At 38.7% G+C, this 17184-nt stretch overlaps 1 protein-coding gene across 1 annotated transcript; it reads left to right on the forward strand.

Moving 5' to 3' along the window:
- The first annotated feature begins 2259 nt into the window (after positions 1-2259).
- Positions 2260-16928, forward strand: LOC139731662 (uncharacterized). The gene is made up of 6 exons (XM_071642552.1): positions 2260-2308; positions 10676-11159; positions 12392-12619; positions 14152-14295; positions 14881-15054; positions 16258-16928. Exons 2-6 carry the CDS (start codon positions 10691-10693, stop codon positions 16926-16928), a joined length of 1686 nt encoding a protein of 561 aa, XP_071498653.1. The 5' UTR covers positions 2260-2308; positions 10676-10690.
- Positions 16929-17184: the final 256 nt, after the last annotated feature.

Raw genomic sequence — 17184 nt, forward strand, 5'->3', positions numbered from 1 at the left:
TCCTCTGCAAACGTCTCAATATAAACCGCTTTATTAATCTATTCAAATTTATGGACTTTTCTTTGTCTCTGATGGCCTAACAAATTATTTCATCTATACTTGTACATATGCGATAGATTTTGATACCTAGAATCAAGTTTGCATGTAGTAGGCCTATTTTTACTTGCTATAGTAAAGACACAACTATTTTTGAACGATCCCCAAGAATGTTCACTATATCCAGTGGTATTTTCTTGAGTATTTATTATTCTCAAGTAGGAATGTGGACTCTTGTTTGAACCTATGTGTGGTAATTATAAACATTACAAGACAATTTTTTTTTAAAGATGAGGAAAACGTCATTTTTGGTGGGCGTTTTCAATCAGAGATCAGTTTACTGCAGAAAATTGATTAAAGGTATAATAGATGTGAATTGTCGTTGTTGTTGTTTCGCTACTTTCATCAAATCAATGGTTTTGATTGCACCGGATAAGCTATTTCCTTCAGGCTTTACCCTCTACGTAAGATTATCATGACGTCACGAAGGACATGACGTCACCACGCTCTGAAAGTTGAAATCCCGCCATCTATGTCTGGTTGAGACCATGCGAATAATAGTCGGTATACGTGTAATTGTTTTTTTAACACTGTTGTTCCGTCATTTTCGCTAAAAACGGCAAAAGACCGGCTGAATTGTCAAGACTAGCATGCAAACTTAAAACGTGCGTGTGTTTCACCTGCTTCTCTTCACAGTTCCGTCACATGAAAATTGACCCGGTTTCTGTCATTTTTACGATGTGACACAGGATGCCTAATAGATAAGTAAAACACACACACACACACACACACACACACACACAAACAAACAACACATGGGGAATACAGCGTCATACTCATATCGAACCATGGTCTACAATATACATGTACACTGTTTTCTTGTCAGTATCAACACACCAGATGAAAATCAATGTATAGTAGTGTCACTGCAAATCTGTTAAGATTTGGTTTTGATATACGAGATAATCAATTTGAGGTATGACAGTGTTTTTTTTTTTCATGAAAATCGGTCTGAAAGTATAACTATTGGAAAGATTATGAATATATCGTATATTTTCACAATACAGTGACATCAGAACCAATTAGTACGCAATGTACATGAGGTGATGATGTAATGGGCGTATAAAGTCACTCATTTCAATTAAACCTACACACAAATCTTCATAAAGTGTCTTTTATTTAACATAATAAATATAAAAGAAAAACTTGCGCCTGTCACATGAAATTTGTGTTGTGTTGTTATGTACCCTGCAGCATTGACATATACGACTTTTAGGAGGAAATGCATGGTATTCTCAATAAGCGAATACAATGTTTTTGTCTTGTATTTTTACGGGGGGGGGGGGAGGAGTAGCAAACAATAACAGGTCTTTGAGTTGATGACATCAGCACTGTCATCTCTGCTAATTTGTAATGCGGTTTAATTACAATTTTATAAAAATATATAGGCCTATGAAATTTCTGAAATATGCAGTTTGTTTTTGAGGAGGGATTTCATGTCAGATTTTGATGAGACATGTCTGTGTTTTATTTTAATCAGATTTTATTAAAGTCAAATCGAATATGATGTGGAACTGAAAAGTCATTTCCTTAAGAATAATATTGTGGTCAGGAAAAACACAACGTTTATCTTTATTTTCCTTGGAATCGATTTTTCTTCGGTTGTTGTCGCACCATTTTCATACAAACAGCCACGTAAAGACCCCCTCACGATCAAAGAGTGTGTGGTAGAGATGTCTTTCCCTGAATATAACATGCATGAGTGCAATCATTTTCCCGAACAGCTGTTTGCCGTGTCGAACCGAGAGGGGACCGAGAGTGAACGTGAATTATTAGAATATGCAAATCGTTCTATTTGTCTGTTCCTATCACATTTCGCTGAAGTCCGCTGGCGAGAATTGTGTGGAAAAGGAAAATGAGTTGAAGAGGGGGGGGGGGGGGGGGGAGAGAAAGCTCATGGCGGCATATTAGGCTTCTCGTATGTCGCACTTCATACCTCTATGGCGAGAAAAAACACACACTCTCACACTGACACATACACACACGCACACACACACACACACACACACACACACACACACACACACGGCTAAATATTAAACACGCACACAAACATAGCACATATTGACACACACACCGTCGTATTCACGTATATTATGAAATTCTTGCCTTTGTTCTCCAGCTCATTGCAGATTTTAATAGTGGTTTATTTTATGGCGCCGACGTCCCGCGTACAGTTGTAGGCGGGAAGTTGTACCAAACACCAAAGAAGGTGAGTATCATTGTTATTGTTATCCCGTTCCATATATCATTATTTTTTTAGTTAACTTGACTGCTTTATGTCATTATTGATATATAAAATGTCTGAATCTGATATATAAGATTTCTGAATATGATATGTGTTTGTCGAGATCATACTTAATCGCATTATGTGTGAGAGAACTCTTTGATTATAACATATCGAATCTTGCTTATAAATCAAGTAGGCCTATATAATGTATAAAATAACTGTTGATGATCAAAAGTTATACACAGAAATACCAATATGATATCGAAATATTTACGTTTTCTATATATACCTGCGTACAATGCAAGTTGTCTAGTGCATTCTCAAGACTTTACACTGACGGGGGTTTTAAAGGGAAAGTCGTCTCCTAAAATAAGTTTGTTGAATAGAACCAAAACAATGAGAGAAACAGGACAGTGAAAGTTGTTAAAGTGTCGAAAGTTTCAAGGTGCTACAAATCAAAGAGATTGAAAACTGTGATTTGGCATGTCATATGACCTCACCTTCCATTTTACTCTCTTAAAAAAATCGTGTGAAAATATTCACTCTTGAAGGAGTGAATACAAAAAATAGTGAATTTAGAGTGAAATTGGAGTGAATTTCGAGTGAAAATGTTCATTTTCACTCATTTTGGAGTGACGTCAGGGATCACTCGAAGATTTGGGAGGATCCCTGACGTCACTCTAAAACGAGTGAAAATGAACATTTTCACTCGAAATTCACTCCAATTTCACTCTAAATTCACTATTTTTTGTATTCACTCCTTCAAGAGTGAAAATTTTAACTCGTTTTTTTTTTAAGAGAGTACGTGTGCACAAAACTTCATACAATGTCTATTCTTTCGTCATTGCTGACGGAATACATTTTTCCAAATTTTCCATGCAAGGGTTGTATAGGAAAATAAAACTAATGTAGTATTGTATTAAGGGTGCATGTATAATTTGAAATCTATGTCACTACTTGATATTGAGAAAATGAAAATTTCTTACTCAAGTACAGAAAAAAAATGAGCGTCGAGAATCATAAATTACTCTAAATCAGAATTTGTGAAAACTTTCAATTTGTCCTCATTCTCTATTTTTTCTTTAATTTTCAAGGTCGATTTGCGCTTGAAAAGGACGTACCCTAATTCTAACCTTTCTAATCATTCTGTGAAGAACTACGTACTCAACCCATGAAATGAAACGTAAGAATGGCGAGTAATCACCTATCGATCTTTAATCGACTTTATATAGCTACATGTCATGTTGCACGTGGTATTTGTAAACGAAAGTTCATTTTGAGGGAAATAACAGAAAAGAAAATAGTCATTTCATTTGAAAAGAATCTTAACCAACTCCCTGCCATGTCCAACTTATAGTACAAGCACCCTTCCCTATCGTGCTTTACCGGAATTGCGTTTGCGAAACATTCCCATCCGTGTAATATGCATATGATTGTATATACCTTATAAAAATGCAATTATGTTGTTACTCATCATCACTTGTATTTTGTTAATGTATGTTTTTTTAAAAATTACTACAAATTTGTTTTGTTTATGCATTCTGTATAATTTGTACTGTTTATTTAATGAAAATGAAAAAATAAAGTGGAAAGTTGAAAGTTGAAACCACCATTATATTCGATGGGTTTACTCAGAATCAGAGTCACTGGTGTAAATCGCAGCTCTCAGGAACCATCGCAGGCATTAAGCTCAAAGCTTATTGCCGGCGATATGATTCAAATTGAATCACAGTTTGATTCAATTCAATCAAACTATGATTGAATTGAATCGAATTGAAAGCCAATGTGTCTGCGATATAAAACAACACATGGTAGTAGGAATACGTGGCGAATACGTGGCGAAATTTACGTGCTGTATTCTTCAATCGTACTTCGAGGGGAAGCGATAACTGCTTGAACTAGAACGTGTCTTTACTTTTTTTCCCCATGTTAATTGGAAATATGTTGCCCTGCGTGGCGAACAGGAAGTACCACCTTTATAATTGTTTAATATCATAATATAATCACAATTACATATAATTAATGACAAGCACAACAGTTGATATCTACATACGGTAGAGCAGCATAAGAAAACTATTGTGAAAATGTTTTTTGACTATGATTGCGTCAATCTTGTTGGATATTGTCGTTGCTTGATATTATTCTAGGATAAAAAGTAAAAAATTAAAGACAGGTATACAGACAATAATATATAGAGATGGAGATGGGAAAGGCAGATTGTCTAAGATGTAGTCACACACGCACACACACACACACACACACACACACACACACAAAAGAGTGATAATAATGATAGATATGCATGGTAGTATTGCTATATTGATTATGACAGATAACTGTAGAAGATCAACGACTTATAATGCACATACATACACATACTGTTATCACATAGAAAGACATGCCATTAACAAATAACATTAACTCTCTCTTTCTCTCTCTCTCTCTCTCACGCACTCACATGCACACACACACTCATTAACATGCACAGAAAATTAACTCAACAAAAAAAAGGTGATTCAGACAGTCAAACAAATGCTTTGATTGAGTATATTTGCGCTGAAGTAGAATAAACAGCACCAGCCGCGAAAGGGGTCAGGCTCCCATACATGAAAACAGGATTTGCATCTGCTCGTATAATGTACAAGCTTGCAGGTCTCTAGAATTGTGATCTATAAAAAGTCCACCTGTTAATCAGATATCTGTATATGAGAGGGAAAAATGACTGATCACAATCATAGCATCATAATATTATATATATATATATATATATATATATATATATATATATATATACATATATATGTATATATATATATATGTATTTATATATATTTATATATCATGTATATAGGAATATTAATCAATGGTAATGTCACAATAGAGGAATGCAGTAAATACCAATTGCCTTGGTTTTTATTCAAAAATCCAAATTTTCGGGGGCCTCCCCCTTCCTCAGAGTGCACTGAGTTATATTTCCCAGTGAATGAGATTACATGCGTAATCAATCACAGAGTTAAGTGTTGCAAAAATTAATATTCAGTATATACATAGCATGCAACCGACAATTCTCTGTTTTGTTCCTCGACCATTGTGTATACATTATACTGACTGTGTGATCAGTGATGATTAGTTCATATTGTCTCGTGCGGTTTATACACCAAATTGAATGTAATTTCTTCATTATTATCGCACATCGCCCATTCCTTTCCATGGTCTGCTGACTCCGGTGCCTTTCTTTATTCATTTTTCCAAAACGATCTGAAGCTTCGCATTTATCTTATTTGCTTTCAAAAATCAAAGTAATACTACAGAGAAACTTAGACTATACGAGAAAATAGTTGAACATTATGATTTCCATGATTCTTATCAGCCGCACAATACTTCTACAGATTATGGATGCTCACATAACACTGCAAATTTCACACATCATTGCAAGCTTTGATGTCATCAACATGTTGGACCAATGGAAATTATGATTCCAACGATCACCATCATTTGAGTGATGGTCGGAAGAAAAAGAATATCATGATAGTGATAATAATGTCATCAACTTTTTGCAAGGACTACGGGAAATTATGATCATAATAATTATCATTTTAATTATGGTGGGAAGAAAAAGAAAAAAAAATGTTGCTAATGAAAATAACAATTACTATCATAATGACGATAATAGGAATGATAATGACACAATTGATACTTCTACTAGCAATATGAGAGCGGAAGTCGTGACATGCTTAGAGTATTTCATCCCTTTATAGTGACTCGTAATTATGCAATTTACGTCGTGCTATTTGTTATATATATCCACAAAACAAACAATAACCGTATGGTGTCAGAGTTATTTTATGTGTGAGTCCGTGCGTGCGTGCGTGCGTGTGTGTGTGTGTGTGTGTGTGTGTGTGTGTGTGTGTGTAAGTGTATGCGTGTGCGTGCGATGGGGGTGGGGGAGACGTATTCCACGCCTATAGTGTATATATCACCTAATCATTATAATAATGAGAAATGCTGGTAAGCGGTACTCCGTGTTAATCATCACTTCGTCGTCTTTCTATCAGCCACGCATTCGTAGTCGCTCTTCATTCGGCTGTGTATTACGATTTTAAAGCTAGAGACGTGTCTTAATTTTGATGTATGAAATATCAATATTTTACTGATACTTTTGTTGGTGTTGATGGGAATTGGGTCATTCAAAGTAATCAGTCGAATGGGCAGAAAACATGGACATTGATTGTGAATAACATAGGGCTAAAGCATTGCTATCATCACTTGCACTGCTATCATTGCTTTATACAGTACAAGTACTCATTATAATAACACACATGTAATTTTCTTTACCTTCAATGGCGTTATGTTACCTTAGTATGCACAACATTTTTTTTTCTGACACTAACGTTCAGTGCTATACTTCCTGATGAGTTTTTGGTTGCTTACGAGAACTGAACGGCAATGCCATGGAAATGAAAATTTCAATACAAACATGCTGATCGACCAATTTCTTTGTCATACAAATTAGCTCAAATCAATGCACTGTGTGTGATGGAACACGTGTTGCACAGGGCGGCGGTCTCTTAGCGCGTGTTAAAAGTGACAGTGGCAAGCGTTGGGAATGAGCCCGTAAGAAAGGCCTCACACCTGTAAATGATTCCAATAATGTATCGTATCACATGAATAGAAATCAAACGATTTTGTGGATTGCACAGAAGGTTATATCCGTTAAGGGTGTTAAGCACTCGATGTCATATCTCATGTGTTTCACTTCAATCTGAAGTTGTATGTTTATCTGCCAAAACTCCGCCCAGAGGTCCTTTAAGCCAGATTTCTGAGTGGCTTTATCAATTTATCGAATATCCCAACATAAAGAATTTTGAGGGTTTACAGGATATTCTTCAACCATTTACCACATTACTGACATTCAAATTGCCAATCCACTTCTTTACGTTATTCATCATTGTATATACCAAAATATTATTCATACTATCTTGGTACATATATGTCTTTCTCTTTCTTTTCCCCGTCTCTATCTCTCTTCGAAGACAGACGAACAGACAGACAGACACATAGGACCTACACCTACACACTTATAATCTGTGAATAGTACTGTTTTGATTCCGTGTTTGATGATCAGCCTCGTTAATTTCCATTGATTTGTATACCTTCGTTCTTATAATTGATATTTCATGCTTAATCACGTATAAAGATTCGCTCTCATTGACAAAATGATAATATTCAAAGTAGGATAATCTTCAACAGATTTTTCTCTCGTACTGCTGCATCACCATTCTTGCTGATTATGTTAAATTACCATAAAAAGAAAGATGAAAAAAGGGATAGTAAAGCAATAGAACAAAAGACATAGCTTGATAGAGGAGATCAAGTTACGTGAAATAGTCAGTGAGGTTCATAGTACACGTGTAATCTCCAAAACGCCTTGCCTGGAGGGAGTGTGAGTGGGTAGGCCTACTGTGGCGCAAGGATATTCTCTTTCAATAAAGCGTGGATTCTGGCGCCGCACAGCTGACATTCAGCGCATGCGTGGTGAAAACGATCCGCCTGCAGGTCCCTGTCGAGGCATATTATCATTACAGTACACAAATTATGATAAAGTGTACTTCCACGCATGAGCGGGTCCATATGTGCTCTTCGAACGCACAAAACATGTGACACATGTATCCATTTGATTCGTGCCCATGGAGTGATATTCTCGTTGAAGAAGTGTAAATGCACATCATTCGCAGGAGATTCTGAGTGTTGAGGATTATTCGGTTTTTCTTTTTTCTTTTTTTTTTCCAACCTATCCATTTTCGTTTGAGTACTAACGTGTCCATCTGAGAAGGAGTTGTGCTTGTAATCTTGGGATTTCCAATCGTGGTAGCGTGTCAGCACAGATCAGGTAATGTGTCTGTCAGCCGTGATTGTTATGTATTTTGCTATTTTGTCTTCTGTCTGCCTGTCTGTCTGTCGAATGCAGTATGGTGCCTGATAAAGAATATATATATATTTTTTACCTGGCACCACACTGCATTCGACAGTCAGTTAATGTCAAAAGTAAAATGTTATTGGTTAAAAAATATATGAAATTCACGTTTAAATTAGTCCATTGCATTTATAGTATTTTCACCCCTGACATATTTACACCGACATATATTCCGCAATAACAAGCTTATATATATATATATACATAGGGCCTATATATATATATATATATATATATATATATATATATATATTATATGGAAGGATATATTTTGTTCTGTACACACTTTTGTAGAACTGCACCGTGATTAATGCACACATAATGTGTTCATATTCTATATTTACAGTAATGAAAACAAAGTCATTCCCAATAAATAACTTCATTTTCTAATGATGTATTCACATTTATCCGTGAGTGCGGAAATCAGGTGTGATATAAAACATTTGAGTTTTCGAGCCTCTTTTAGGCAAACGCATACTGGTATATCAAGAAAGATAGAACATTTTTGAGAGACGTAAATCCGTATCCTACGAGAGCAGAGCCCTAAAAATTCATTCTTTTTTAATTTCCATTAACGTTTTTCAGACATTCAAGTCATACACAGTGTAAAACATTCTATTTTCAGCGAGAATTGAACCACTCTTTGTCGAAATTATATTAGGCCTGCATGTGTATAGGTATTGGTTTGAATTACCCGACTGGGAGAGCTTTGAAGTGAATTGAAATGAATTGAATTGAATTGAACTAAATTCATTTCTTATATTTCACGACGAAACCAAATACAATACTATGCATAACCATGTCAAAATCATCAAATTACAATACGAAACATAGGGACGTAAAGCTACAAATACAAAATTAAAGATATTACAATAATGAATATGAGCAAGTACATAACTCAAGGCTATTCTTAAGTAAAATAATGACGGATCGGCTTGCTGTTGTTCATTTTTCATCCGTGAAGATGGCTGGATAGCCCATATTCAGCTACACTAAGCTGGTCTTCCATGGGGTCCAGTTGGATGTGGGGGGTGGGACCACTTCACCGGGTTAGACACCCTGCTCTTTACGATGAATGAATGAAGCGGGATCTTTTACGTGCATGAGCTGTGACTCTCTCATACACGGGACCTCCATTTTATGTCCTATCCGAGGGACAGAGTGTTTTGCCTCTTGCTAGAGGGGACGGTATGCTTACACACAACATTGCTCAGTCCAGACTCGGGTTCGAACCCGGGCCGCGTGATCGTGAGGCAGACGCGCTACCGACTGAGCCAACTCACCACCCTATTGCATGGGTCCATAACTAATTAAGGTGTGAAATAATGACAGAACTAGCTACGAAACAAAGAAACACATACCCTATATCTACACCATTACAATGCAACACTGAGAAACTGATCAACACCTTCAATGTGGTTCACTGAGAATTCTCGGCCCTTGAGGACTTACGGTTAAACGGTTAAACTGCTTGATCGTGATTGCTAGTTTTTCATTGTTAACAAAACAATGCATAGTATATGTTGGTCCTACAACAAGGCCTATGAAACACACACACATGTACGTAGGGCATTACCTAACACTTGTGTCCTGATGACGAGGAGTTCAGAATAGATTCTTCAAGGCATACAATGCATGCATATAAGAGATACAAGGTGAACGTAGTCAGACTATGGCCTTGTCTAGTGACATAAGAGAGGAGCTAAAACCAAAACAAAAACGAAACAAAGCTATATAAAAGGGAGAGAGAGAGAGAGAGAGAGAGAGAGAGAGAAGGCGAGAGATGGGAGAAGAACCATGTCGTGACGGTCCACTGTGTCTAATGAAAGAAATTGTTTTGCGGAACGATTAACTGAATGATAAGAAGGTGGTCTTATTATGAATTTCTTTTCACTCATAGCGCAAAGTGAAAAGAAATCATAATACGCCTGTTTCACTCGAATCTTTGGCATTCCCAGTTTCAAATCAGTAGGATGACATTAGAACCAATAGATTAGATGACATGATTTTAAGCACAACCCACTTAGAGCACTAGAGGATAACACTGATAATAGAGGATAACTCCTTCAATTTTTCTCATTCATTCCCTGCACATTACTATTTTCTCTATCTTATTTGAACCACAGTAAAGTTTAGTCACCGTAGGCAAGTGGACATGTGGGTTTGTGGCACTCTGATGTATAGTTTGAATGTTAACCCTTTCGACCTCAAAGATATGACAAGTTCCCATCTAATGAATAGTGCAATCGGTTCTCGTAGAAAATGGGTCAATTGCTATACATCTTCTTTCACTGGCCCTTTCTCTTACTGACTGTCAATGTGTATATTTATTGTCTCCACCATGTTCCCTTATCCCTTCCTCGTCATTTCCACAGTCGCGTGCGCCTAGCATGTCGATGATGATGGATTACGAATTCCATGACTACGATGACGAATACACTCCACTGGAGGACAGTGGCGACCGCCGGAGATTGAAAAAGAAGAAAAAGAAACAGCTGACGATGTCGAGAAAGTCGATGCGCCTCCCGCCCGCGTCCGACACCACCTACCGCGGCGGCAACCACTTCGACCAGGAGAAGAGGCGGAGCTGCCTCTGTCGCGTCTGCTGCTTCCTCTGCAACTGCTGGACTGTTGTCATCGTTCTCTCCACCATGTGGGCGACGTGGTTGACGCTGTGGCTCGTTTCTACCTACCTCCTCGGTCCTGCCGGCGACTCGTCGTCGACGCCGGGAGGAGGGACGCACGTGAACGTGAACGGCGACATGAACGCGGACCTCGTCCGAATACCCTACGAGACGGCGAGCGCTAAGGGGGCTTTGTGCCTGGATGGCAGCGCGCCAGCGTTCTATCACCGCCCAGGTGAGTTCGTGGTCAAAATGTCTGCTAATCCTTTGTAAGGAAGCAGACACGTGACCGCAGTCTCAGATTTTTGACAAGTACAAAACTTTGTGATTTCTATCCATTTTGGATGACATAAGTATGATGATGTATTACAAATGAGGCAGGTGCATTACAGTTGATGAGCTCTGACCATACACTTTGCAAGTCCTCACAGTCTCTGTGGATTTCCATCATCTTTTGATAACCCATGTCGACAATAAAACTGCATGCCTTAGTATGAAGGTTCCCTAAGAAATGGAGTTATAACCGTGAAGTCAACGAATTTTGCTTCCGAATTGCTGCGTTGAAAATATATAGAATGCAGTTTGACAAGAGTAAAAAATAATTGATGTTAAACATTCATAAAACCATAAATGAAATTTGTTGTCTAAGTATCAGTTCAAAGCAACACAGGGCAACTTCGTTACTTGTGCTGAATTTATAATAAATTGCTTTGATGCATCTTGTTTCATCTCCAGCGACCATTGCAAAATCAAATTCATATGACTAGGTAGCCTACCCCTCTTCTACGTCGGTTAGCTATGCATGGTCATTTCTCATCTGTTTTCTCACCTGTTCATCACCATTATCGTCTCGTCGGTTCGGCTCTGTATCATCTTCACGTTAGTGCAGCACAACATTGCAATTCAATTCCTTCGAAAATCCTATCTCACACTTCCACAGCGAGGTTTTCACGATTGTAAGATGTCTCATTCCGCTCCATGGCAGCAATTAATAAAAAGATACAATTGTTACAGTGGGAACTTTCAAGCAATTAATCTTTCTCGCTGGGTCAAATCAAATTAACTGATCTTGTCGAGAATTCTGTGAATGAGACCAAAAGTGTACTTGTTTCGCTCTCTCCTAGGGTGTCTGGAGTGCTCTGCGAATACTTCGAGCTTCTTGGTTGGGCGCGAAATCGAAGAGTTGTCAAATACTGAGTGGGGAAAGACAATAGAGGGCGTTTTCATTTGTGGGATAAGTCTTATGCATAATGAAGGACACTGTAGTGAATGGAGCAGAATGAAGAATATCAGTAAAATCATATCGCTACTAAAAGTGAGAAAATAATTGTCTCACTGTCTATAAAATGATTATATGAGATGGTTGATGTCTATGAAGAGTTATTACATTGGTATGACCGAGATGTAGGCTCAGGACATAGGGTCAAGTTCGATTGTCATTAGGTCAGTACATTTTTTCTTTCACAGGTCATGGCGAAGGGAACGTGTCATGGATCGTGCATCTGCCAGACGGCCAGTGGTGCTACAACGCCACAAACTGCTTCCAGCGAAGTCGCACCTCCCTCGGTTCCTCCTCCCAGCTCCCATCCTCCATCGCACTTCAGGGCATCCTGTCCGATGACCCGGATATCAACCCGGACTTCCACCACTGGCACGCGGTCCAGCTTCACTACTGTGACGGGGCGTCTTTTTCCGGTATGCATGGCATTTCAAGAATTTGCACGCTTGCCAATGTATGACCCGTGTGCAAAAAGTGATTAGTCTTCTGCATGGGCTGACTTTAATCATAACTGACATGGAAATTAATACGTTTGTATACAGATAACAGACGGTGTGTTAGTAATTGATGGTTCACTCATGATAGAGATAGATACATGAATGGATGGAGAGACAGATAGCTAGATATTGAAGGAGAGACAGATAGCTAGATATTGAAGGAGAGAGAGAGGGGGAGAGAGAGAGAGAGAGAGATAGCGGTTAAAAGCATGGGTTGTGAATGGTTGTAAATCTGTAGATAGATGCCCCCCCCCCCCGACTTTCTCCTTCTCTGTCGGTCTGTATAATATCCTCAATATCCTCAATCTCGGCTCATCGGATCACGCCCAGCGTGTCTGACAATGACCTGATAGTCGATCAACACATTCGTGAGACTGCCATCCGATACACTTCCGTATGTGGCCGGAAGCAACAAACTTTGCTTCCGACGAGTGACCGATAAGAAAAAGTCCCTGTAATGGGGGTAGTATTTTGTGCATATTGAGGCTTCACTTGGCAGTGTCTATTTTTCGTAATTTGCTTGTGAACAAAATACACTATCATCTTTTCCATAACGCTTTAGCTCTGTATTAAGTTCAAAGTTAACATACACTGTGCAAAGGCCCCCTGAAAAAAGGCATTGACTATTATGTACGAATTTGTATAATAATGTACATGTATACTGTACTTTTTCTTTGTGTGTCAGGTGGCAAAGGACCAACAATTCGAATGTCGGAAGATAGAGAGACAGCAGTGGCGGATCCAGGGAGGACCGCAACCGGCGCACGCCCCCCTCCCTTTATTTTTTGTTGAAACAAAAGAAATAAAAAAAAAAATGGTGGGAGGGGTGCGTGCGCCCCCCCCCCTTTAATTTTGTAAACGCGCCCCCTCTTTACGGAATTCCTGGATCCGCCCCTGGATAGATAGATAGATGGATACATAGATAGATAGATAGATAGATAGATAGATAGAAAGATAGAAAGATAGAAAGATAGATAGATAGATAGATAGATAGATAGATTGATAGATAGATAGATAGATACATAGATAGATAGATAGATAGATAGATAGATAGAGAGATAGATAGATAGATAGATGGATACATAGATAGATAGATAGATACATACATTGTAGATAGGTAGGTAGGTAGATGGATATGATATTATGAATGGTATTTCATTGCGGTACTCGTGTCTCGCAGTAAAAAGAAAAAAGACTGAATTGCACAAGAAATACATCGTAAAAGAGAAAATATGAATGCTCAGATTGTCAGGATGTTGTGCAGTCCGCCTTACATGAATGCTGTCTTAGTACATTGGGAATGTATGGTATACCGCCTTTAACATTTAACACAAGCACAAAGTTGCTTCTTAGGAGTCCTGGCATGTATTTGTTTCTTTGTAATGACTTTGAAACATTGTTGCATAAATACAATGCACAGTGTATTGACCAATCCACTATACCACCGACAGGGGATTCTCCTACAGCGCTCAGTGTCCTGGATGATGGCGTCATCTACCAAAGAGGGCGCTTGATCCTGGACACCATAATCGCTCATCTCCTCAGTGCCACCGGGATGAACACGGCACAGCGGGTCATTCTCACCGGAACGGGCTGTAAGTGGAAAAAAAAACCCAACCCATTGAATAGTTGAATGAATTGAATTAAGATAAACTAATAAGTGCACTCCTTAATGATGATGAAATAATGATCAATGCATAATAAATGGCATTCTAACAATCTTCATGGAAGACGAAAATGTGACATAATCTACTCTAAAGCTCATCTGATTAAATGAAAATAGTTTGTCGATGAAATTATGATTATCATGATGCTTGCCTTTTGTTAAAAATGGAAGATTCTCAAGTGAGCTATGACCCAAATTTATACTCCTTCTAGTGTTCTTTTTCTTCTTTGGCAAAAGAATTAGGAAAAAAATTATAATAGGCCTGTATTTGCTCTTCAAATTCATATCAAACACTGTTTATTATCTTTTTAATCTCTTATAATGAGAACAATGCTCAGAGATAGATAGCACAATGTATTTCAAATATATAACGGGTTACACCTGGGCGAATAATCCTGATTTGTTACCAGCGGTAAAAATGTCATCCGCACGAGGTGCTTTAACGTTATACATAAAAATATCAAAATTTGTACAATTAAATGTTGTGCTGTCATTGTCACGTTTCAATCGGCAGCGGGCGGGCTAGGGGTCTTCATGATGGCAGATCACGTGAAATCCCTCCTTCCGAATACAACCACACTACATGCCCTCGCAGACTCAGCCTTCTACCCAGACACATTCAACAGGACTAACTTCATGCACATACGGCTCCAGTTTCAGCGACTATTCAACCTACATCGATTGACAGGTAATCTCTATACATTTTAGTTGGAGAATAAATTAATGCTTAACCTTCTCTTGTTATCCATTTTTGCTAATTATTTCCACATTGTCGATTGTAAGATTTCTCAATCACTTTTTCTACTCCATCTCTCTCTTTATCTCACTTTTCAAGTTGATTCCATTCTTGTACACTTACACACACACACTTACACACACACACACACACTTACACACACACACACACACAAAAGCAAACAAACAAACAAACAGACAGACAAACAAACACATACGCATGAACATGATTACAATGATCACAATAGAAAGTAGCTCAATGTGGTCGAAATGTTCAAGCCAATTACCCCCTCTTGTGTCGGGCAACCACTGCGGTTCATTGCTGGTCATTGGCTGCAGAATTGTATACACGTGCATTCTTTAAAACATCAACAACGACAACAGCAACAACATTTCCAAACCAAAAGTACGCCGTGCTTTATTATCTTCTAATGTTAGGCCGGTGATCCTTCACCTGCAACATTACCCGACCTTAGTCTTGCATTACAGTGCCTCTTTAATTTATTCTTTCAGCAATGAATGATACGCTGTGTAATAACGAGGTATTGGTACACCGGTGCTTTCCTCTTCTTAGCCCCGTGTCAATGATTGTAATTGGCATCATACCATCTGCCAGTTGCAATTAATTATCTCGAAATATAATTAGGCCCTGTACTTTGTAAAGCTGCTTGTGCAGATGTAATCAAGGTCTATTCTTACGAATCTCGTCAGTCCATTACCAAGGGCAGCTAAGCTCCTTCAAGTCAAGTCATCACTAATGATTATGATTTAATGGATTGACCCGTACATCATGCATACATACATTCATTCATTCATTCATTCATTCATTCATTCATTCATTGACTCATTCATTCATTTCTTATCTGAATGCAATCCGGATTGAATAGAAAGCTTCGCCATCACATCTGGCATTTCATGCGAATGCTGTACGCCGGGTAATTCTTTTATATCCAGGCACATACTACATGTATACTAGTAATCAGTCAAGAATATTATTCCGAGCAATCAAATCAAGTCTTGACCCAAATGTAGAATATAACGGTTTTATAAATGGATAATTATATTTGTCGGTCTTTGATTGCTCGTGTCCTTCAAATCATTTTACTATTTGTTTATCTGTTTGCCTCGCTTGTTCCCTTTCCTTTCAAATGCCCAGAAGGGTTGGATTCAAGCTGCTTCAAGTCCATACTGGTCTCCGATCCGGGAAGCACCTGGCAGTGTATGTTCCCCGAATACGGCGCCAGGTTTGTCAGTACACCACTCTTCATTGCAAACTCCATGTACGAGCCATGGTCACTGTGGTTCATTCTCAACATGCGGTGTCATCCGGCGTCTTGCCCCGACATCGCCCCACAGATGGTTCAGTACGGCGAGGACCTCGTCGGTCTGCTGCGGCAACACGCTGGGCAGCTGTCTTCTGAAGATGGCGTGTTCGTAACGTCATGCTACGAGGGCGACCTCATCGGCCAAGGTTGGGGTAATGTCGTTGTCGACGGGAACTCGCTTCGGGAGGCGTTTGCAAAGTGGTACTTTAATCGAACTGACCCTGCATTAGCCGATCACAGATCGGGTTTAGACGTCAATGCGACCTCTGTGGCGAACACGACGACGACGTCGAGCTGGTCAGGCGTTCATTGGTCCGTTGACTGCATGGGCAATTACAGGTGCAACCAACACTGTGATTGGAGTGAAAAGCACTACGAACTGATCGCTGATCGCCTGAAAGCGATGGACGATTTCTTCATTCATCCGCCACCTAGTGCCCGTACCAAGCAGCGGAGAGCTCCCTACAAATCAAGAGTAGTAACATTAAATGCTATTCTGTAATAATCTGTGTAAATATTCTGTAAACCAATGTTAACTTTGTGGGGGTTTGTTCCAGGGGAAAGTGTATCAGTTTCAAGAAGTATGTCGATAAGCATGACGAACAGTAATCACCTCTCCCTTGTCTTCCGATTAAAGAAAAATGTTGACGTATTGTCGCAAGCAGAACAAAACGCGAACCTCTACCTTAAACATGTGTACGGACGCTGGTGATGATCATCATCAATTAAAATGGAGATTAATTTCCAAAGGTTACAAA

Source organism: Diadema antillarum, unplaced genomic scaffold (assembly GCF_040938485.1).
Source record: "Diadema antillarum isolate AM-2024a unplaced genomic scaffold, OU_Dant_1.0 seq00000382_RagTag, whole genome shotgun sequence".
NCBI classification, from domain to species: Eukaryota; Metazoa; Echinodermata; class Echinoidea; order Diadematoida; family Diadematidae; genus Diadema; species Diadema antillarum.